The sequence below is a fragment of the Anarhichas minor genome, unplaced genomic scaffold (genome assembly GCF_050575085.1).
Source record: "Anarhichas minor isolate MPS153535 unplaced genomic scaffold, ASM5057508v1 ptg000024l, whole genome shotgun sequence".
In the NCBI taxonomy this organism is placed as follows: Eukaryota; Metazoa; Chordata; class Actinopteri; order Perciformes; family Anarhichadidae; genus Anarhichas; species Anarhichas minor.
In genome coordinates, this window is record NW_027466470.1 from 3,794,103 (window position 1) to 3,816,831 (window position 22,729).

Here is a 22,729-nt window from a genome sequence, read left to right on the forward strand (position 1 = left end):
GGTGACTAATGAGCCAATCACAAGCTCACTACAGGTTGGTGAGATGAACTCCAGGTGTCTCTGAGCTCACATTAAGATGCCTGCTGCATGAGAGCCAGAGGGGGAAACAAACGGCGCCGTTGATGCAACCCGGTCGAGAGGTAAAAAAGCTGCAGCACCTGTGCCAATTCTCTGTCACCGATAACCCAAAAAGGAAAACTGCAGCTCAGCCAGAAATTCTGCTTCGGTTACACACTTGATGAAGGCAGGAAATTAAACTCTTTGCCCGTCGACTACTCCGGCTGAGGGTTTCCAAAGTCAACAGCTAATTTGGAGTGACACCGGCTGAACCCAACATTGAGACCACGGTCAAAATCTTCAAATTTCCAACAAGTCAGTGCCAAAACAAACGAGAGGATAGACTGATAATCTATAGGTGTGGTTTGACTTCACAGCACAAAGAGAAGATGGCAGTTGACCACAGCTTCCCTGAGCACTGGTGCACCAATTAAAGAGACATGAATGTAGGGACGATGTACCTTTAAGAACATCAGCTTTTATATAAAAAACTGAAATGTTTGCAGTCAGGAGGGCCACACAATGACCCCGCCCACCGCTGCTGCAGCACTATAACAGAGGAACCCCTGTGAGGACACACAGTAGACCCCGTTACTCACTTCCTGCCATAACAGACACGCCTCCTTCAAAGTAAACAAGCCACACCATCCCAAACACGCACACGCAATAATTATGTATGGGTGATAACCCTTTTAACAGCGAGGCCCGGGGGCAGGGACGAGTGTGGTGATTCAGATGGCCTGACAGACGGCTGCTTCCATGTCCTCTCATGCAGCACACAGAAAAAGAACGCAGAAGAAGAAGAAGAAGGTGCGTCAGCCTTTTTTACGCCACAGGTTTCCCCCGGCGAAGGCAGAGGGAGCCAAAATCCCACCGAGCGGCGGACGCAGAAAACCGAATGATGAGGGAGCCTGCGGTGGCGTTTGTCCACATCTCTCGCAGACTGAGCGCCTCAGCAGTCACGCTGCAGCCAGAACCGCTTCGATCGACAGAAATCCAGCAAAGTGGATAAACACGGCGGCCTTCTCGGCGACGGCAGAGATCCTGAACGCTCAGCGGGAAAAAGAACAACAATTACAGATGGAAAGCTAATTGGATGTCACGATTAATACAAAAAGAAATGCAGTGAAAAGGGGCAGAAACATTGTTTTTATCCAAAATGCCTTGTTAGTAAAATAGTAGATATTCAATTCCCATCTGCATGAAACCTAGAATAACAGCAAATCCTCACAATTGATAAGATCGATGAGCAACGTGTCGATCTAACTAATCTATAAATAGTTTCATCTCTTAACTAAAGATGGAAATGAAGCCCAACACCTTGTTATGTGCTGGTGCCGTTATCTCAGCCAAAGAGATGCACAGAAATCACACATCATAACTGAATATTCATTTAGTGAAAACATCACGGTCCAGTCATTTCTCTGGAAAACATGAAGGAAATTCTTTATCATAGAGCTCCACCAACTCACAGTCATGACTCGGCAAAAACATCTGAACTATGAGGTTTGAAAAATGGCCGTGACGAGTTCTGAGAGCCCGAGTTTGTCTCTTCGATTAGTTTGTTTTGTCCAACAAACAATTCTAAACCCAAATATATTCAGTTTGTGATTAAGTATCAGCAGATCTTTACACTAGAGAAGCTGGAACCAGTAAATATTTGGTATTGTTGCTTGATAAATATCCTGAACTATTGCTCTATTACTCCCTCAGATCTAATGTCAAACATCAGTTTTTACGTATTCATGGCCTGACGTGAGGCTCAGTCACATGACATGTCGCATGACTCTGTGACGGTAGGATAAGGTGTTTAGAGATATGGCTTTCGGGGCCCTGCCGACACCCTGCATGGAGGTAACGCGGTTATTGTCACAGCTCCGGTGCAAACGTGTTGCTTCGCGCCCGCAGCTCATCAGACAGCGAGCGCTCTTCTGGCTCAGCAGCCGCCTCCATTACAGCAGCATCACCGGCGGCTCCGTGGCCCCTCCGTCCATCCATCCCGTCTGGGTGTAATCCATCAGGGCCGGGTGGCTTCCATTAGCGCTGCCCTCAGCAGGGACAGGACGGCCTCTAAAGCGCAGCACTCAGGGAGCGCACTGGGGCCCTCGCACTTTACCCTAACAGCTTCATCAACTCTGCATCCCTTGAGCCAGACACACACACACTCACACACAGCCTCTGGAGGGCCCAATTAGCAGCCATCACCTGTAATTCAATAACAACACTCCCTTCCTCTCCGCCTCTCTTTCACCCGAAGGTGCGTTTCGCTTGCACGCTTTTAAAAAAGGAGACGACTCCTAATGTTCTGCGTCAACACCACAAATCCAAATCTACACCGACAGTTTATTAACGGATCTGAATAGATTCTGTTTGCAAGCAAAAGAAGGGCGCTCCGCTTCCTCTCCCATTTAGTACGAGCCTCACATCTCATCCTTCAGGATGGAGGAGAGACGCAAAGAGAGAATCCAATCGCAACAACATCACAACGTACACAGAAGCACAGCAGCGTTTACAGCAGGATCATTGGTAGCCAACAGCTCCACACATAACTGAATGATATTTAAATACCAATAGCAGCACTGCCAATGAGGCGACCACTCAAGAACCGGTACAACTGTCCTTGAAATATTTTCATTACCCATTAATAGAGCTATAAAACATCAGGCGATAATAAAACACGTGCATCTAATGTCCCAGAGCCCGAGGTGACGTCTTCAGAAAGCTGGTTGTATTCGACCAACAAGACGTGAAGCAGAGCTAAACAGCAAATCTTCACATTTAAGAAGCTGGAGCTTTCAGGTGATGAAAATGGTTTCTTTTAAACTGTATGCAGATATGCTGCGACAACAACCTGCCGACAGCCACGCTCATTTATTTCCCTTGGGGGGGGGGGGGGGGGGGGGGGATGCTCACAGAACCACACGATTGTTTTCTACTCCAACTCAACTGCAGAGAAGTAATCAGCCGAACCTTTTGGTCAACGGCTTCCCAATCCTCCTGAGATGTGACTTGAATGAGAAAGCACGGAAATACACCCCTACGGCAATGTGCTGTGCACCGGTGTAGTGGCCCGTAGATATAGAGTACCGCAGGTCGTTTAACTTAGAGAGAGTATTCCCAGAATGCCTTGCAACAACCCCCCAGAGAGCGGGCGTGGTTGATTTCAACCAAAGTCAGGTGTTTAAATCTGGATTTCCAGCTGATTACGCCTCTTTTCTTAGTGCAGCACGCTACATATTTTCAGTTCTGTCCACTTAGATTTCGTGAGTGACTCGTCTCATTTGAGACGCACCATAATGAGAGACGAGGCACAGCTCCGGTGTGAGAGAGGAGCATGAATCACTCTAATCTCATTCTCTATTCCACTCCCACCTGTCCTGCTGCTGCTGGACCCACCGAGGTCTCTGGGGGGTCTTTAGTGAGTCCAGGCCCCTCCTCACCCACCTGTCCACCGCTCATGATTTATGTCTCCTGAGGCTGCTGGGGGGTCGCCTCCCCGGCTCCTACTGTAGGTTTTACATTCGACTTTTTTTAAGCTTTGTTCACTCATTAATATCTTGAAATCTCCCACAAACCCTTTGGTTTTATAGAGCTTTGCTGGTTCCTGTGAAGGGACATTTGAGCATAAACGCTCTGAGAATGAGTTCATACTGTAGAGCTTTAGTTCAATAGAGTCCTGGTCAAGTTAAATAAAGCTCTGTTCAGGATCAGTAATCCAACAAGCGTCAATTATTTACACTTTTGAGGTTTTAAATGTTTTTTAATTCACATTTACTCTAAACCAATATCAAAAACAGAATCTCCAGTATGATAAATGGGTATTTATCTGTTCAAATAGATGTAACTTGTTTTAAGAACATCCGATTCGAAGGCTGCAACTGAGATGACATCTTCAGATTTACGGTCCAAAACTCCAAAATATTCTGTTTAGCATCAGATACGACTAAGAAAAGCAGAAAATCCTCTCGAATGAGAAACTGGAACTATGAAATAAACTTTTGCTTGCTTGTCGTTTAAGCTCTGTTTGATAACACACAGTATTTCAGCACAGGGACAAAGAGGTCCTCATCTAAGCTGATCTTTTAACTTGTGTTTTCTTTTATTTATCCATTTCATTACTCCGCTCCTTCCCTCTTCTCTTCTGTTCGAAATACAAGTGAGTAGCCTATCGCAAGGCGAGCGTCGCCCCACTTCAGTGACCAACATGCGTGGGATGACTCGTGGGCTCGGCCTACTCTCCCCTGCACCAGCGCCCGTGGCTGTGGCTCCGTGTAGAGCCTGGAGGCAGGCGGCAGCTCCGGGCTGCGTCCTCTCTGAGCCGGCGGCCTCTGCTCTGTTTCTCAGGCGGCAGAGAATGGAGGATGTGCAGGATATGCAAATTGTACCACCACCAAAGGAGAGGAGTTTCCCACCGGCTGAGTGTGAAAGAGTGCCCCCACCCCCACCACCCCCACCTCCTCTCTGAATGAGACTCTTTCTTTTGACACACACCGGCCTTCATGCACACATAACCCACACAATCACACAAACGTAAAAAAAAAAAACCTCATTAAACATTCATGCAAATGCACACATGCATTTAAATATGGAAGTTTTAACACACACACACACACACACACACACATGCACGGTGGGACGCTGGTCAGAGTAAACAGGTTCCCTTCACCACAGGCCGTCTTTCACAGCTCAGCCTCGGTTAGCGCCACACGGTGTAGATTAAGGTTTTAGCTGCTCGGGGAGCCTCTTGAACACATGAATATGCAGGTGCTTGAATGGCTTAGGCCACCTTTTTGGGAAAAGTGCTAATGCGAGCTTCGCAGTTCCTCTGAGATGTTATGCACCGGCGGCGCTGGATGTTAATTTCAGTTCTGGTTCCACATTTGGCTTTTGTTTTGAGCGTAGGTGGCAGCGAGCAAACTCTGTCTTCATGGCATAAATTTCAAACGTCATTTGAAGTTCAGAGGAGGATTTGGCTTTTCTGCGATATTGCTGTAATTTAACACGGCCGACTACAGAGAGAGAGGATCTTTTCTTCCTCTCTTCATTCACTGCGTGGCACGTATCGTCAACGGTTAAAGTTTGGGGCACAGCGGCTTTAAACGCTGACTGCGCTTCATTGATTCGCAGCAGTTCTTTCTCAAATCATGCAGAAAGCAAAGACATTCGCACTCTTCTGTGATCTGACATTATGCGAAATATTTGAATATGCGACAAGAACCATTTCTGCAGCCTAGTGTTGCATAACATAGCTCACTTTCCACCTCCCTTAAACGTTTTAACTGCAATTCTAGTCCTGCACACCAGACACTAGTATTTAAAAAAGTGACATTGGTGCAGTAAAGACACGGTTTGCCTTTTTGTAATGATTTATGATGATCTGTTATAATTTCCATGTGCACTTTTGTGTGACGTTCGCACAGAAAATATGCCAAACAAACTTTCCTGAGCATCTTGTTGCGGTTCACTGAGTCACGGTGCGTCTGAGCACATGTGGCTCATGTGCTCTCTGGTGCTCCAGGGCTGCTCCATTGACCTCTGACCTCTCTGCGGAGGGCTGGGGAGGCTCTAAAACCTTTGTTGTCAACACCGTGGATTCAGACAACTTACAGTTTTGAGTTTCCAAAGCCACACATGTTTCAGATTCATTTAGACTCCCCGGTGCAGCGCAGCCTGAGCGACACAATTGGTCGCTATCGGTTTCGTGTCAAATCGGAGGGCAGCAGCGCTCCATTTCCCCTAAACCGCGACTAAAAATAGTTCTCATGTTGAGTGTTCACGAGCAGCGGGGGCAAGTCACACCTGCATGATAACAAGCCCCGTCTCTAGCTAACGCTTTCGCTCCTTTGACTGAGGCTACTTTCTGAAGCTGTGACTTTTGTTACCCATAAGTATGTGTACTTAGTTGAATAATACCCAAAGTTGCTGATGACTGAAATGATCCAGACTCTTGACTCTTTAATTCATCTTTACAAGTCAGACGCCGGGGTGTGTATTGTCTAAAGCTGACGTGTGTATGCCTTTAATTAGGCCGTATTGAGTCACGTGCTTCAACTGTCTCATCTGTTGGCCGACGTCATCTAACTGAAACCCAACAGCACCAGTAGGAACCGCGGATTCTTTTCCCCTAACAGGCACCGTGTTAATGCATGTAAATCCAAACAAGCAGGCCTCTGTTGTTATGCAAAGCCTGGAGCAAAGTAGCTGTTTCTCACCTTGATGCTAACACACACACACACACACACACACACACACACACACACACACTCTCTCTCTCTAACGCATACGCACCAACACACACACACACTGCTCAATTAGTCACAGCAGCAGCATCACTAGCCTGGACGCACCTCCCCCTCTGCGATGGGAGGGGTTAATGCTGACTTGCTAAAGACATCCTGTAGTGCTTTGTCATTCCACAGGCCCATTTGTGCAAGGGACACACACACACACACACACAGCCCCAGGCTCTTCAGTAAGAGGAGAAAGTAACATGAATGACCGATGGTCATGGATCAATTAACAGCTACTGTTGACCACAACCACTGCTAATACCTCTCAGGACCATTTCCTTCTGACACTGCCATCTCCCAAATACACAACAAAGGTACATATGGACATGCATATTTACATTACACAAAGACTAACACACAAACGACCGATTACCCTGCTGATGAGCATAAAAACAAGTTAGATTTACTTACATTTACACAACATTCAAGCAGCTATTATTTGTTATCATACTAGTCTAGTGCGTGTACCAGGGCCCGACACACAAACGCTGAATAATATCTCAGAGGCAGCGAGACGCTCACACGACTCCTCTGCTCTGTAGGACGACTGTAACTGGAGCACCTTTCAATTGACCTCAACAAAATGGTTCATTTATACAAATCGAGAAGAATGAAGGACTGTAAAACATGCCGCAGCGTTTAGATTTAAGCCTTTTTAAGAGCGTGTGATTGTACGAAGCCGCGGCGTATGAGGTGCCGTATAGTTCTCATGAGATGATGCAAAGCTTGCTCGTACAACATGCGAGGCATTAATGGAGCATTACGCATCTACAGAGGAGAGCTGAATAAATACCAGTCGTCTCATCGCATCAAACACCAGCAGGCTGATCAAAGAGCCCGTTATCAAAGAGACAGGAGGGTTCCTTTAACACGGGGACTCAAAGCACTTTCAAATCAACAAATGTCTGTTTCCCTGCCATGATGTAACTTATAGAAAACATTATAAACACTACAACAATCCCCATACTATTTACCCAAACGTGCATCTGCAATTTAAATAAGTAAAGGCTTGAGAATTATCATCAAATGTGAAAATGGAAAACATTTATTTACAAACAGCAGCCGCTGTAGAACCGGAGACTTAAAGGTTTCCTCCTCTAGTCGTGCTATGGAGCTGATGTATTTTTACCTTTTTTCTGAGAGCCGGTCCCTGTTTTGTTTATCTGGTGCACAAGCACGAGGTCCACTTATAACACTGACCCACAGGTGGCGATAACATGCCAGGATATGCTGCAAAGGCCCAGAAGAAGACTGCCAGCTGGCAAACAAGCATGTAAACAATGCTGGATTTCAAATACTCCTTTCAAAATAAAACATTTCGTGAGCAAGGTGATGCATTCAACACATTTGTTCCACCTCGAGGGCACACACACACACTTTGGTGAGCGACACTGACATACCATGACACCCTTCCCATATTCCTTACAAAAGCCCAGTGAAGGCCCCGGGCCCTGGCAGGGCTTTGGACGTATATGAGCAGTCCAAGTCTGGGAGCAGGCCGCTGTGTTTATCCTGTCAAGGTATGTTAACACCAGGCTGCATTCCTGTCGTCCCTAAATTGCAGTGTTAGATTACAGCCCAGCTGAGAGCTCGCTCGTACACACATACAAACATGGAGCACTTTGAATCGAGAGGAACGCCGTTGGATGACGAAGCCGTGACCAAAGTGGCAGCAGCGGCGGAGTCGCTCCGAGGGCCGACACCTGACATTTACAGAAGAAAGCTAAAAACAAAGCTCATCAAGGACCAAAAACTATTTCTCCTCCGCTTCTTGCTTTGCACGCTTTTACTTTTTTAAACGCAGGAACTGTTTTATGTACTGTGCATGCTGCTACAACGCACTCTAATGTGTGCTAAGCGTTTAATTTAGGCAAAAACAAGTCGAGTAGGAGAAAAGTGAGCGCTGTTCAGGGTCTCTGCAGGCCGATAGCTAGTAGACACTCATCATTTACTGGGCTTTTATAGCGGCGTGTTTACAGCTGCTGCCTGGTGGGAAATCATCTCCGTAAAGAAGGAGAGCGAGGCCGACCGACTGTCGGCCATTAACACCGGGGAGGGTTAGGGGAAGATGGTTTAGGTGGAGGAGAGCAATGCCATTTGAACTTGGGTGGCACACTAACACAGCGCAGACGCCTAAATGTACGAGGCCCAGCCTCCTCTCAAGCAAACTGCAGCTCACTATGAATGACATCATAACTAGAGGAAGTGACCCCAAAACACAAGGAGACGGATGTTAACACCTGATTGCTGCGGTAGTTAAATATTTTCTTTCTGCATGAACGCTGGCAAAGAGCACAGACCATGTTTGTCTTAAATGACATGAACTGGAAGTGGATTCATTTGTTGCCTCTAACCAGCAAGAATGGCAGATTGCTTAATCCGTCCGATAATGATCTGATAATGATTTTGCAAACAGTTCTAGTTCCAGAAAACATAATTGGGCAACTTAGACCACTAAATAAAAAGCGAGGCCAACTTTGACACTGTGGTTTGGAACCCAAGAAAAACCAGCTGTGGGTCTCAGTGTTGCCTTCACACGTATCGTTTAAGATGCTATGAACCGTGTACACTACAGCCTTCAGTCTGTTCTTAATATAGATTACTGTCCAATGTCCAACTCTGTGTAATGCTTTCATGTGAGGTGTTGGGACATGTGAGGTGTTGGGACAGCTGAAATGTGATCGATCAGTCGATTAATGCAAGATATTTATTGGCTTTTTTTGATCAGCGATTATTGAAAGATGCAAAACATTCTCTGGTTGCAGCTGCTCTAATGTGAGGATTTGTTATATATAATAAACTGAATGTCTTTGTCTGTTGGGAAATTATAACATGCATTTTTTTTTTTACTATTATCTGACATTTTATAGAAAATAACAAATCAATTTATTGAGAAAAGATCTGATTAATCGGTAAATAAATGCCAATCTGCGGTCTGTTTACTAATATTGTAATAAATAAATAAAGTGTGTCCAACAATAAACTAAGTAAGTATTTGTTTTTATTATAAATGCTTTTATTGTTTCTGTTTTTACCATGTAAAGTGTCTTTGAGTGCCTTTTAAAGCGCTATATAAATAAAATGTATTATTATTATTATCTGTTGTGGCAGTAGAGTTGATGGTATCAGCAGCTGTTTGCCACATCATGGTGATGTCAGGGCTGGAGGTCGTGGTACACTAGCACAGGCTAATGTTTGGCACGTGAGCTCTTTGACGAACCCAAAGGAGTGAACGCGCAGCCTGTGTCATGTAAATTAACTAATAAAGAAATACACGTTTGGATCGAGGCAGGTGGGAAAAGGAGACGAGAAGGATGCGCAGATGAAAGCGGTGCGCACTGAATCACAGCACCTTTATTTGCCATCTTGATTGTGCGCCCCCGTCACGCGGACGCGCTCCTTTTTACCATTCTGATCTAATTATTCCTTCTATGTTTGGAAAATGAAACCCAACGAGTCGCTCAGGAGTCCCCCCCATCCGGTGCTTGAGCCTCACACTGCAGGGATATATCACGGTGAAAATACACCTTTATAGGTGTTGCATCACCTTGCGTACCTGGCTGTCTCCCGGTCCGGAGAAAAAAAGAAAAAAAGAAAGCAACAACCCCGCCTTCACTGCAGTAATGGTACTGACCGCCATTCCCTCCCTGCACACCGCGCAGGATATTGTATAACGAATTACCGCAACACAATAGATGGAAACGAGAGGTTTAACGGTGAGCTCCATGCGCACCGTTACTGCACACGGTGGGGGTGGGGGGTGGGGTAACGGAGGAATAAACCACCTTATGCACCGCTCGGTTTACGTGCAGTCTCGCACACAGCTGCACGAGACCCCCCCCAAAATAAGGCGACCAATCCACACACGCAAAAAAAAAAAACACATAAAAGGGAAGATAAAACATGCACAAGTGGGTCAGAAAAATGCGTGTCGATGAGATAAATCCCGCGAGAATGAAGGGAGGCGAGCATCCATGCGAAGCTGGCACAACTACAAAAAAAAAACCAAATCATCTCTACCTGCACAAGTTGACATTTGGAGCGGTTTTTTGTGGCTCCTCACGAGACACGGAGCCTTTAGGGAAACGCAGAGCAGATCCTGTTCCGTCCACGGTGGAGAGCCGCAGGTGTTATTTCTGTTTATTTCTAGGCCGTTTGTCAGCCCCGTTATCCGCGTTCAGGTAAACATGATGATGATGATGGTGATGATGATGATGATGGCTCCTGTACGGACGCACAGAGTCACCGTCGTGTCGTCACCAGGAGAGAGAAGAAGAAGAAAAAGGTGCTTTCCAGCCCCTCGGCTCACACACATTGTGCCTCGTAACGGTGAATATAAATATATAAATATATGGGTTACCTTTTTTTTTATTGGCCGATACGATGTAAGAGGGGGAGAGCACAGGTAAGATCCGTCCAATGAGAGGCTCGGGCTGTGTACATTTAAAACTATCACAACAGCCTTCACCTGAATTCTGTTTTTATATCCTCGACTTCATAACAAGTGGATTTAAAAACACTCGGACCGTGTGAAACGATGCTCCAGCCCACAAACACCTAATCTGAGATCATGGTTAAAATGATATTATAAACGCCCTGTAGGAGGATTATTACAACTATATCAAAAGCAAATACAAATACCACTAAGAAAGATCTGGTAAATATGTCGACACAACAAACAAATGCATAATATAGAAAAACATATATATATATATATATATATATATTCTTAATAATGCCAAAGATGCAGCTAAAAACAACATGTATTTTCAACATTGCCAACGGTGCACTAACCCGAATTTACAGGTGCAAAGAGCAACAGTCGAACATGTGCACAACGGGCAATTTGCAAGACAATCAACAACAAAACAGAGAAAACGCTCTATTAATAGAGCTAAACTGGTGCAAGCGAGGAGGAAACGCGTGCACGAAGACACCAATCTACAGCAGGACCAAAATAAATACAACATCCATTCTTACCTTAACTTAGGAAAACATGTGGTGTTGCAGTAGTGGCGGGGAGGGGTGAAACGGAGATAAAATAAACATCCCATCTCTCTTTGCCATCACCGGAGCAGCAGTGAACCAGACCAGACCCCATGCGGAAAACAAACCACGCTTCCACCGCAACAGCACGAGTGCCCATCCGGCCACCGACACAAACCGATAAAGTTGAATTATTGTGAACGGGGAGGGAGAAACGGTACGATCCGGGGGCCGAGTGAGCAGCAAGTTAGCGAAGAAACTAACCTCGCAACAACCTCGCCCTGAAAAGGAAAAAAGGAAACCACACACTTCACTACAAACTGCGAGTAACGGGCCACGTTGTTGTGTGAAAAGCCCCGCAACCTGCCGTCAAGTGTTGCAAAAGTGGCAGAAAAGTAGAGAAACAAAGTGAAGGAAACTAATAACACGGAGAACTACCGAGCGCTCCTTTGGGGTTATTATAACTGCGGGATAACGGTTCACTCTGTGAGGCGTGCACCGTGCACCGCTAGGCGGAGAGAGACAAGCCAGCCAGGTATAACGGTACACCACCACACTGGGCTATGAACACATTAAAACTCCCCGAAACGTGGTTCAACTCACTCCCAAAAAGTATCCAGAAGGAGTTCACCGAGTGAAAAGCTCGCCGGCAGCCCGCCCGGCTCGCCCGGCGGCGGTTACGGAGGAGTTCGGACTTACCGCTGCTCCTCTTCGGGTTCGCCTGTTTTCTGCGCTTACACCTGGGGCCATCCGCCATGATCCTCTCGCTGAGTCTGAAGCGCAGCCGCTCGCGAGTCACCTCCTCCCTCCTCCTCCTGTCTCCCCCCCCCCCACCCCTCCTCTTCCTCACCCCTCCCTTCTCCTGTCCGCTTTACGACATCACCTTCCTCCCCCCCCCCCCTCCCTTGCAAAAAAAAAAAACACCTGGTTTGCGACACACTGGCCGCGTTTACGGCGTCACCTTCTCAAACACCTCCAGCACATGGCCCCTCCTACTGGCCGCACATGGCTGAAAGTCGTTTCCAAGCGGTGGTCCTCCAGCTCTGTCAGGGTCGTCCCGCGACTCTCACTGTCTCTACTCCTCACTCCCCCCCAAAAAAAACGACATATCACAGCGAGGTGGTTCTCCACAGGTGGAAAAGTAGAACCTGGTCTAGAGAGTAGAGCTGAAGGGACATTAGTATGTCAGCATATAATTTACTTAAGTAGCTAAAAGCTGCAATTACACACTGTAAAAATACCATGTTAGAAGGTAAAGTACTGAAATGACAGTGTTGCCTCAGTAAATAAGGATTATAAGGGAAAATGAATGCAGAGACTTTGTGATATATAGTTACATTATTATGAGTCATGCATTAATGTGCAAGCATTTTAAGGTCAATATGGACCTTTTTTTAACTATTATGAGTTAATGTGAAATAGAAGCTTCAATATTTCCCTCTGAAATGCAGTAGAAATGGGGGCTTACTCGAATACAAATACCTCAAAATGAGTGCTTCTGTACTTGTGTAGGTACTGTACTTACCACCAGTTGTTTACCTGAAACCTGAACCTAGAAATTAACTTCAACAAACACATTTGCAGCGATAGAAGAAGTATTCAGATCCTTTTTAGTTCACTCAAAAGTACAATAATACCACAGTGTAAAAATACTCAAGTAGAGGTAAAAGTTTTGCGCAAGTATTATTAGAAGAAAATACTAAAAGTATCAAAAGTGAAGTGAGTCATAATGCAGATATTATGTAGAGTGACCCTCTTGTGACAGATACAGACTAAGTTATTCTGCAGAACAACTTGTAGTCAAATAAATGTGGTATACTGAAACAGCAGAAAACGTCAAATACATTTTCGGTGTACTTTACGTAATGACAGTATTTGAGGAAATGTACTTAATTACTTCCCATCACTACAAACTGGCCAAGGGGTCAGTTACATAATTCAGAGAAAATACTGCTGGTCAATTGTTCAGTTTAATGTATTGAATGTGAAAATAGGCATCCAAATAAACAAGAAATAATGATAAATAAGTAAGTCAGTTTTCTTTGCAAGATATGGGGGTCAGAAGTCCAAAATAGGGAGGGGTTCATACAGGCAGGTGAAGGCTGCACATTAGATGTGTGAGCAGGTGTGCAGGTGTGCAGGTGGGAGAATCAGGTGACGGGAATAATGCGGTGCATGAGGGAGTGGCAGGATCTGAAAGGACAGAAGTGTTGGTGTACGACAGAGAGCAGGCAACAGATGTGGCCGGATCTCGTGTACAATTTAAGTTACACAGATTTTAAAATGAAGCATGATTCTGCAAACATATCCTTTTTTTTTTTTTAGTCCATGATCGTGCCAGACGCCAGTGAGAGAAGCAAAGATGTTGTGTTTGCCGGGATCAATCTCAAAATCCTGTAACATTTCCTCACACACACACACACACACACACACACACACACACACACACACACACACACACACACACACACACCATGTAGCTTCTTGTCCCAAAGATGCTGGATGTTTTGTGTTTCACTTGTTCAAACACTTCAGATAATTCTCCAAGATATAAATCCCCATTTGTGCTCCTCTTCCTGTTTTGTGTTTCACGTAGTTTCTACCGATTATAATCCTTTGATCTTGTAAAATGTATCGGATTAACAAGGGCTCTGTGGGGCATATGTGATTACTGTAAACATACCGTATCTCTGATGATTTACAAGATCTCAAGAGCTTCGGAGCAGTGGGTTCAGGCAACCACGAGCCTTAAAAAGATACAAACACTAAGCAGGGTTTTGTCCTCAGAGGGGAGATAAGTTCAATGACAGTTCACTGCAGGTCAGGTGAGTGGCCTTTACAGTCCCGTCGAGCTATTCTTGTACCTGCCGATGATCAGGTTTCCAGTTCAGACGCACCAGGTGCTGCCGCCTGCGAGCCTCTCGCAGCCAACACGACTCCCCTGGATACCCGGACACTGTGTCAAGGACGGGGGGGATGAAATTAAACTGCAGGGGCTCAACAGGGGCTCAGAGAGGTCGACATTATATGTTGGTTTTTATGTCAAAGTGCTTCGTTGTTGTCAGCTGCTTGACTCAACAATATGAGAGAGATTTTTAAAACCGAGGAGGTAGCTACTTGTTATTACTGCACCAATAAATGGAAAATGCGTGAGGCCTCGCAGGTCGCTTAAAACCTATTTCCCTGTAATTCAGCATGAAATATTTGGAAACGTACTAATCCTGACCAGAATATCAAACGTGGTTCTGTGTTTGACATGACTAGTGTAACAGAGAATCGGCAGTGGGGACAGGTGCGGTGTAAGGGACAGGTACATATGTAGCTGACCTATTCACCCGCCCGCACTCTCAGGTCAAACGTTTTAGGTCTTCTGTCTGTCCCACGCACACACGCTTTAAGACCCGTGGTGACGGAGCTTTTGAGGCTGTAGCACCGAGGCTGTGGAATGCTCTGCCTGCACCTCTACGCCTCGCTTTTACAAACCAGCTCAAAACGCACCTTTTTAGACTGGCGTTTGGGTAAAACCCGTGTCCTAGACCTGCTTTTAAACTATGTTTTCATTTTGTGTATGTAAGTTATTGGCCCTATGGTCACATTGTGGTTTTTATGCTTGTAATTTCTGCTCTGTTAAGCACTTTGTGACTTTTGTCTGAGTAAAGCGCTTTATAAATACATTACTTAATTACAATACTTACTTACTTACTAAGAGGAACGCTCTTACTGGCAGAACAAATTTGATCAGTTGAATATTATTTTATGCTACGTTGTACTTCTACCTCACTGCAAGTCAAAGGGAAATACTGTACTTTCTACTCCTGCAGCCTTGCAGATCATATTTTTACATGCAAAGCTATTAATAGTTTATAAAATATGATTCGCTCTTCTACCCAACAGAATATAAAGTAGTGAAAATATCTCCACTTTGACCAAATACAACATTAAGATACTAATATAATATTGGGTACTTATTATAATAGCTTATAACACTGTGCTTTTCTCACTGCAACATTTTCAACATGTCTGCTGGGAAACAAAGCATATTGTGTGTGCAGTGGGAGTTTAGAGAGTGTCAGAGATTTTAAACTGTGTGAAGGTTCGTGTGTTCGGTGCGTGTGCAGCTGATGAACCACCAGTGATACATGTAGTCTTATCACGGAGAAAAGGATGAACCTGTGGAGGTAAAGCCATGTGCATTCTCACTGACGCTCCACAGCAATCAGAAAAATATACAAACCCCATCGAACATGGTGATTAGTTAAATACTTAACTGATGCATAAACTGATCAGAATAATTTAGTTGCAGCGGTAATATGAATACATTTGAAATTGGCTGGAGGGTTGCAGTCTCTTCGCCCAGCACCTGCTCACATCCAACCCCCCCCCCCCCCCCCAAAACTCCACCACCACCATGTTAGTAATGCTTTAATTGAATCTCCCACTGGCAGGATATGAAGGGCCGGAGAGTCCTCTCCTATCTGGGGAGTCCTGCCCCGCTATACATCACATTGTCTCTACAGGTGACTGCCGTCCTGCTGCCTGGGAAGTGAAAGAGGAAACTGAGGCCATTATTCAATGCAAATTTGGTATTGACATGAATGTTGTGCTCAGGGGGGCTTCCAGGATTTTCTCCCTCTTTTGTAAATTCATTTGTATTTCAGCTGGAATATCCTTCCCAGTGACAGTCAATAGACTGTGAGTATTGTTCTTTGAAGAAGAGGAGAAGCCCTCGGGCTAAATGCCTCTTTATTTCTCTCTCAGCAGTTTCCTTTGTGATGCGTCAGGTAGGGGTTCTACCATAAGACTGAGATTTAAAGGGAATTTAACCCCTAACCCTGTTAAGTGTAAGGGGTTCTGTTTTTGTTTAGATTGTTTTTTTGGGGTATTTTGGCATTTATTTGACAGCTGACAGTGTAGCGGCTAACATTTGTTTGAACCAAACACAAAAGGCAGCTGAGGCTGGAATGTAGTTTCTTTTGTTCAGTGTTTGGTCATCAACTAAAATACTGAACAAATTAAAATGCGGCCTGATGGTGATGTTAGAGGACAAGTCAGTAGGATTCACCCTCTGGGGACAATGAACATCTGCTGCAATATTTTCTTTACATTTCAGTGTGGACCGTAGCGGAGCACTGCTATCGCTTGAATAAAAATCCACAGGGTAGATAAACAAATGTTTGTCTTTTATCTCTTCCTGGGTTGTGTGCTAACTCAGACAGTCTTGTTTGAAAATGTTTTTCCTTCTCATTTGTGCTGTGTTTATTTTTTCTTGTGTTTAATTTCTTTGTTTAACTGTAATTTAGTGTTTGGGCCTCAAGAGGACCAGTCTGGTAAATACACATTGAATATAACAACAAAAATGGCAAATTCAAGCAGCTGTTGCTAATTTTATCCGCCAAAATTAAGAGATTTTCACAACAGTTTCCTAAATATTCTGAACATTAATATAGCGGATTAATGTCTACCTGAGCAGAGAAGGAAGTCGGTCTCCCTCTGTGTGTTTATAATCAGAGCTTCTCTGTCCTTTGTTGACATAGCCGGGCCGCCAGCATGTGAACTTACCCCAATAGCTCATGGCCGCCGCTCTGCGCTGAGCTCATGTGGTGATTACAAAAAAAAATTTAAAATTCATGTGGCGGTTACAGCCCTCCGGTCCAGCCTAGCACTGTTAGCACTGTTAGCACTGTTAGCACCGTTAGCTGGGAGCCGCTGGCTCAGCTGCGCCATATTCTCTGATGTAACTCTTGTTTTCCTCTCGCACTACTTACCTGTTGGTTCCCTCCTCAGTGTTTTGCTTTAATCTTGATCAGGTGATTAGTGTGAAGCTTTTGAGTGAAAAGTGAGGTACAAAGGTAAAGTACAGCTCATTCTCTGATATGATAATCTGAACAAACATGTAACATTTCCTCCGAACAAATCAATTAACTTCAGCTCAACTGTTCAGCCACATAGAAGGGCTCTATGGCCAACGGATGAATAATGTAATTTTGTGTCAGGATGAGTAATGCAGGCACAAATCACTTGTCTGTATGAGTGGCTAGGGAGTTGATAATGGCGCGTCCTCACATTGAGTTTATAAGGCAGGAGGAGAGCAGGAGATAATTCATCCTCTATCTCTGTGTCACTCTCTCCACTAATGATATGCTGTGAAGCTGCACGGCGTTAAGAATAAAGAGAAGGGCATGAACCTGGAATAAAGGAAACTATCTGCTGGGAAATGTTTACTTTATGATGAGGTTAATTAAAGGGTTCGATTTGAAGCCCCAGTTTGGTTTTAACCTAGCATGTCTTTGCACACTGATATTATTCTTAAGGGTGACTCACTAATCTGACTACAGTACAAAAAATAGACACAACCTCAGGCCTTTCTAAAAACCTGGTTATCAGGTTTCCTATCATGCAAAGTACTGTATTATTGATTACTCATTGATTGAGACGGTTCGATACGAGCGTCATATTTTCATTTCATCCTGTTACCTGAGATAAGAGCTGTGTTTGACAGGACAAAGTCTGGAGGGGTGTTTTGTTTTGTTTACCTTGTAGACAGGTAAACCAGGGTTCAGTTGGCTGACCACTCTCCCAGGTGTGTGTGTGTGTGTGTGTGTGTGTGTGCGTGTGTTATTCTGTTTGTCTGTGTGATAACAGTCTACACCAGAGGAGAGCAGGTAATAGGTAAAGAGATCAAATGAACCAAACCAAAATCCATGAATTTAACATTGAATTAATTCACTGTGCAGAAATGAGTTCACGCCCCCTCAGGGAGACCATCTCAGAATAATGGGGGAACGCAACAGGGTGGGTGTTCCTGTCCTTTCTATCGACACTCTTTGAGAGCTATATAGAAACCATGGTACATTACCTGCCCAGCACCAAACAGCAGACCAACAAAGGCTAGCAATTTAGTGGCGAATAAGTAAAAAATCCTGATATTTGTGACAGGAATTGGTGACCAAAACCAAGCGAAGAGGGAGGGGTGGGAATGTTTAACTAAAAGACATAAAAGTTAACTTCAAATGAAAGCTAAAGTGGCTTCATGTCACCCATAAAAACCGGTTATAAACCGGTGACATTAGTAGCTGTATACTTGTCAGCTTATTTTAATGTGCCAAAACATAGATTAATGCTTTAGAAGCCACACGGCTAATCGAACACACAAACTGTTCACTCTAGAAAGGAATCAACACCTCCCTCTGAATGACGCGGTTACACCCTCTTCTTCCTCTTGCACGATATTAATTTCCTGTACAGTGACCATCAGCCTCCTCACATCACAGTGGGGATCAATAGGTCCAGTTCAGGTGATGTGTGCGGTGATAACCTGGCCTGTGTGCTCACTCCCAGCAGTGATAACGGTGGAGCCTTAATCGGCCGGCGTAACGAGTCACATGCAGAGACGGGAGCGACCGATGTCATTCTGCATCTCTTCATCTCCACTGGGGCCAGACACACTGTGTCTGTGCGACAGTGCAAGCCTTTATACATGCATAGATGTGTGTGTTTTTATTGCATGTGTGTGTGTGTAAAGCAGTGCTCGTCCTGAGGCGCTGCCTGCTGTTTGAGCCATTACCTGGAGGCTGACCTCATTTGTTGCAGCACTGCAGCCCCGGACACATGGAAGTCACATGACTAAGCTCTCCCAACTCCATATGGAACAAAAGCCTGCTGACCTTATTATCACAGAATCCATTTGAGTTTAACGCTGGGAAACTCTACTTCCTCTAGTGCAGTGGTTCCGAACCTTTTTGCCTTATTTCCCTTTTGCTACTCTGGACCCCTCGACAGATGAAATGTATTTTATTGTTGTGTATGTCAGTGAGTAGTGAACAGATGTGTCCCCCAAAAAGCTACGGAGAAAGTGAATTATAAAACAATGTCCAGAGCAAAAACAGCGCAGCATGTCTTTTTAAAAAATGTGTTGTGTTTGTGTTGTTTGAGGTGAATTACGGTCCTTGAGTGTGAAATTAACCAGATTTTCGTATCATAAAAAGTAATCTACTTACTACTAATTACTTTGATTGACCAATGCAGTTTGCTGGATGTGTCCAAGTTATTCTTTTTCTTTTTTATTGTTTCAACACAAGCTATCCTTAACTTTCTTTAACATGTTATTGTCAAGATATAGCCTGACACATTTGACCCTTTTCTTTTAGCTTTTGATGGCTTCTTACATTAAACGGTGCTAAATTCAAAATGCAGAGCATTATTTTAAAGCAGCAAACAGCTATCTAGCATGTAAAGATATAGTTGAGTAATGTCTACCTGAGCAGAGAATGAAGTGGCTCTTCCTCTGAGCGTGTTGTTCTACAAGCTTCTCTGTGCTTTGTTTACGTAGCCTGGCTGCACGTGCATGTCAGTGCATGTGAGTCCTAGTGTGTGTGCACCACTGGCAGGCTAATTGCCACTCTGTACTGCACTCTTATGGTGATTACAGCTGGTCATGCTGTCTCAACCCACGCTCTCCCTGTGGAAGCGCAACGCCCACCCACCAGTTACCCCCCCCCCAGGTAAACACTGTTAGCCCTGTTAGCGCCGTTAGCTTCTAGCCGCCGGCTCAGCCGTCACCATGTTGAGAGCTGTGTGGAGGCATTCCCTAAATCATAGATGCTCTGAATTTGGAATTCAGTACCAACATCTTTATTTCTAATTGCAAAGCCAAAGGGTAATTTTTGCCTTTACCCAACAGTATTTTCTGCACTTACTGTTTTCCAACACGCCACACAAGGAAACATCCAGCGCAGGCAAAGCTGTGGCTCTTCACAGCCGACGTACCGAAATGAGCCCTGCTGTCATTCCCACAGGATGTCAGTGTTTGGCTGTGTGACACATAAACATCATTCCAGGTGGAGCAATCCCATTGTTTTCTCTTCATCCAGTCCAAACACAGTGTGTGTGTGTGTGTGTACATCCATACATCACTCACACCTGCACCAGCATTTTAATCAGCATGTGTGTGTTAGACCTTTTTGCTGCAGATTCACTACAGTAGTGTGTGCTACCTTTGAGTATAAGATCAGTTGGCACATGTGTGGGAAGATTAAATATTCTTTGCACGTGGGCATGCAAATTGCATTGAATTAAATCACCTACTATGGCAAAATGTACGCACACCAATGGAATTTCTATGCATGAGTGGAGGTTTATGTAACAGGCGGTACTGCAAAGGAGTTATGGCTCCGCAGCCCTTTATAGCCGTGCCAGCTTTACTGCTGATGACTGATGCACCGGCTTTAGTACTTCATTTAACATTTCAGAAACACTTGATAGAAGGTGTTTGCGTGTTTCTATACTGCGGAACGTGAGTCCCATCCTTCTTTTTTATTGCAGGATTCAGCAGGATAAGATGATGCTGTTCTTAACCCTCCCCTGTAGTGTCAGGTCTTCGTTAATGATGACCTCACCCTGCCTCAGCCCCAGTGCATGATGGGATGGGGAGCAGGGCACTGTGTCTGAGCGGAGGGTAAGTCATTGCTGAGACGCCCCCATGACTCACCCAGGGTTGACATTATTCAAGATGATAGCCAGACTTGCTGCTTGTTATGCTTTCTCTAATAGCTGGAGGGGAAAGAATAGAAAAGGAGTATATTAGTATATTATTAATGCTCAGAGCAGATCATAGAATTATTACTGTAGGACAGGTTTGAATGCTAGATTCACATGGTGCAAGTTGAATGAACGTCATGTTTGTAATTTTGCACAGATCATTTAAAATCTCATCTATAAAGCTACATTAGGATACAACATTTACTCTTATGTCAAGATTATAAAGTTTTTAAATGAAAAACTAATTCCACGAAGTGAGTAAATCCATTTTAGTTAAAAAGATTGTCTCTTAAAATTCAGCTTGTTCAAGATCCTAACTGTTAAAAGTTGTCATTTTTAAAACGAGATGAAGTATCTGCTTTACTTATTTCTATTTATCGTTTACTTATCTGTCATCTATACCATAAAAATACTTGAAAAGGTTAACAGATAAAATAATGGATCAATCCAAGAAACCAGAGATTAAGTCAATGAAGTAAAAAACCTTTTCTGCATTAATTAATATATATGCATTTAAATCACAAACTAATTATGATCAAACTGGTCATAAAAAAATGTAATAATTGTATTTGTGTGTCTTTACTACAAAGAGTTCGATGCTTTATTGTCTTTTCTTTCTCTGATGTTCAATTCAAACGTCTTTTTAGGAAAATAACTGCAATCAGGAATATAAAATGAAACATAAAGTTGGCCTTGAATGGTGGTTGTTTCTTTCAACATGCGTACAACCACAAAAAAAACAACCTTCACCAAAGTGAAGCCAAAGGCAAAAATAAGTCTGCAAAGCACTCACCACATCACTAGTTCCATGCGCTCATTGTTGTGAGCGCATGGTGACAACTGAAGGTGATGAGTGTGTCATCATTTATGTCGGCTCGTCTCTTCTTCTATCTGGACTGGTGACTAAGTAAGAGGACGATGTTCAAAGAGAGCACGTTCGCAAACAATTCCCAGTCATTTGGCGTCCTATTTTCGGCCAACTCGTGAACTTCAAGTCAAATATTGGTCTAAGGAAAGGTGCTTTACATATAAAGTTTGATTGTTTGAATGCTAACATGCGGATGTTTAGCAGATACAATGTTTACCGTCTTAGTTTAACTTGTTAGCATGCTAACATTTGCTGATTGGAAACTAAACACAAGGTGCAGCTGAGGCTGAGTATCATTAGTTTTGCAGGTATTTGGCCATAAAAAGCCATAATCACTTTTAACTGATGATGGAGCTAGATTAAAGGACAACCAAAGTTATTAGAATTCATACTGAGGGGGGCAGGAATGTGTGTACAAATTCACAGCAATCAATCTAATACTGTTGAGATTTCACTCAAAACTTCAACAGTCAACCTCATGCTGGCGCCAGAGGGAAAGTCAGGGGATCCCCAAAGTCATCAGGATTCATCAGCTGGGAACCATGAATGTCTGCGCCAAATTCAATGGCAATCCATCAAACAGTTGTTGAGATATTTCAGTCTGGACCAAAGTGGTGAACTGACAGACCGACATCATCCACAAAGCTGCTGGTGTGGCTGAAAATTACGATTTCCACAAGAAATAATTTACTGACAAAAAAAAAAGACAAAGAAATGGATAAGAGGAATATTGTTTGTGAAAATATGTACCTCTATATCTGTCACAACACACACACAGAGAGAGATCAGGTTATTTCCATTATCTCTCCCCATTAGTTTTTAATAGGTTAATGTACTGTACATCCACAAACACACTTGAACTGCTGTATTTCAATCTACTGAGCACCGCTCATCATCATACAGGTAACCCCCCCCCCCCCCCCCCTTCAGCCTCACCGTCATCATCCTCAGATCAGCAGAAACCATCTACCCTCCGCTCCTCACTATTTTG

At 44.1% G+C, this 22,729-nt stretch overlaps 1 protein-coding gene across 2 annotated transcripts in view; it reads right to left on the minus strand.

Annotated features, from left to right (window-relative positions):
- Nucleotides 1-12,220, minus strand: part of LOC142956879 (zinc finger E-box-binding homeobox 1-like) — a 53,785-nt gene extending 41,565 nt beyond the window's left edge. The window contains exon 1 of one of the 2 annotated variants that reach the window (XM_076098650.1): nt 12,033-12,220. In XM_076098650.1, coding sequence (XP_075954765.1) covers nt 12,033-12,090 — 58 coding nt within the window. In that variant the 5' untranslated portion in view covers nt 12,091-12,220. Of the gene's footprint in view, nt 1-10,367; nt 10,916-12,032 lie in introns of those variants that run through there. The other variant, XM_076098651.1, reaches the window with a different exon arrangement.
- Between the last annotated feature and the right edge of the window lie 10,509 nt (nt 12,221-22,729).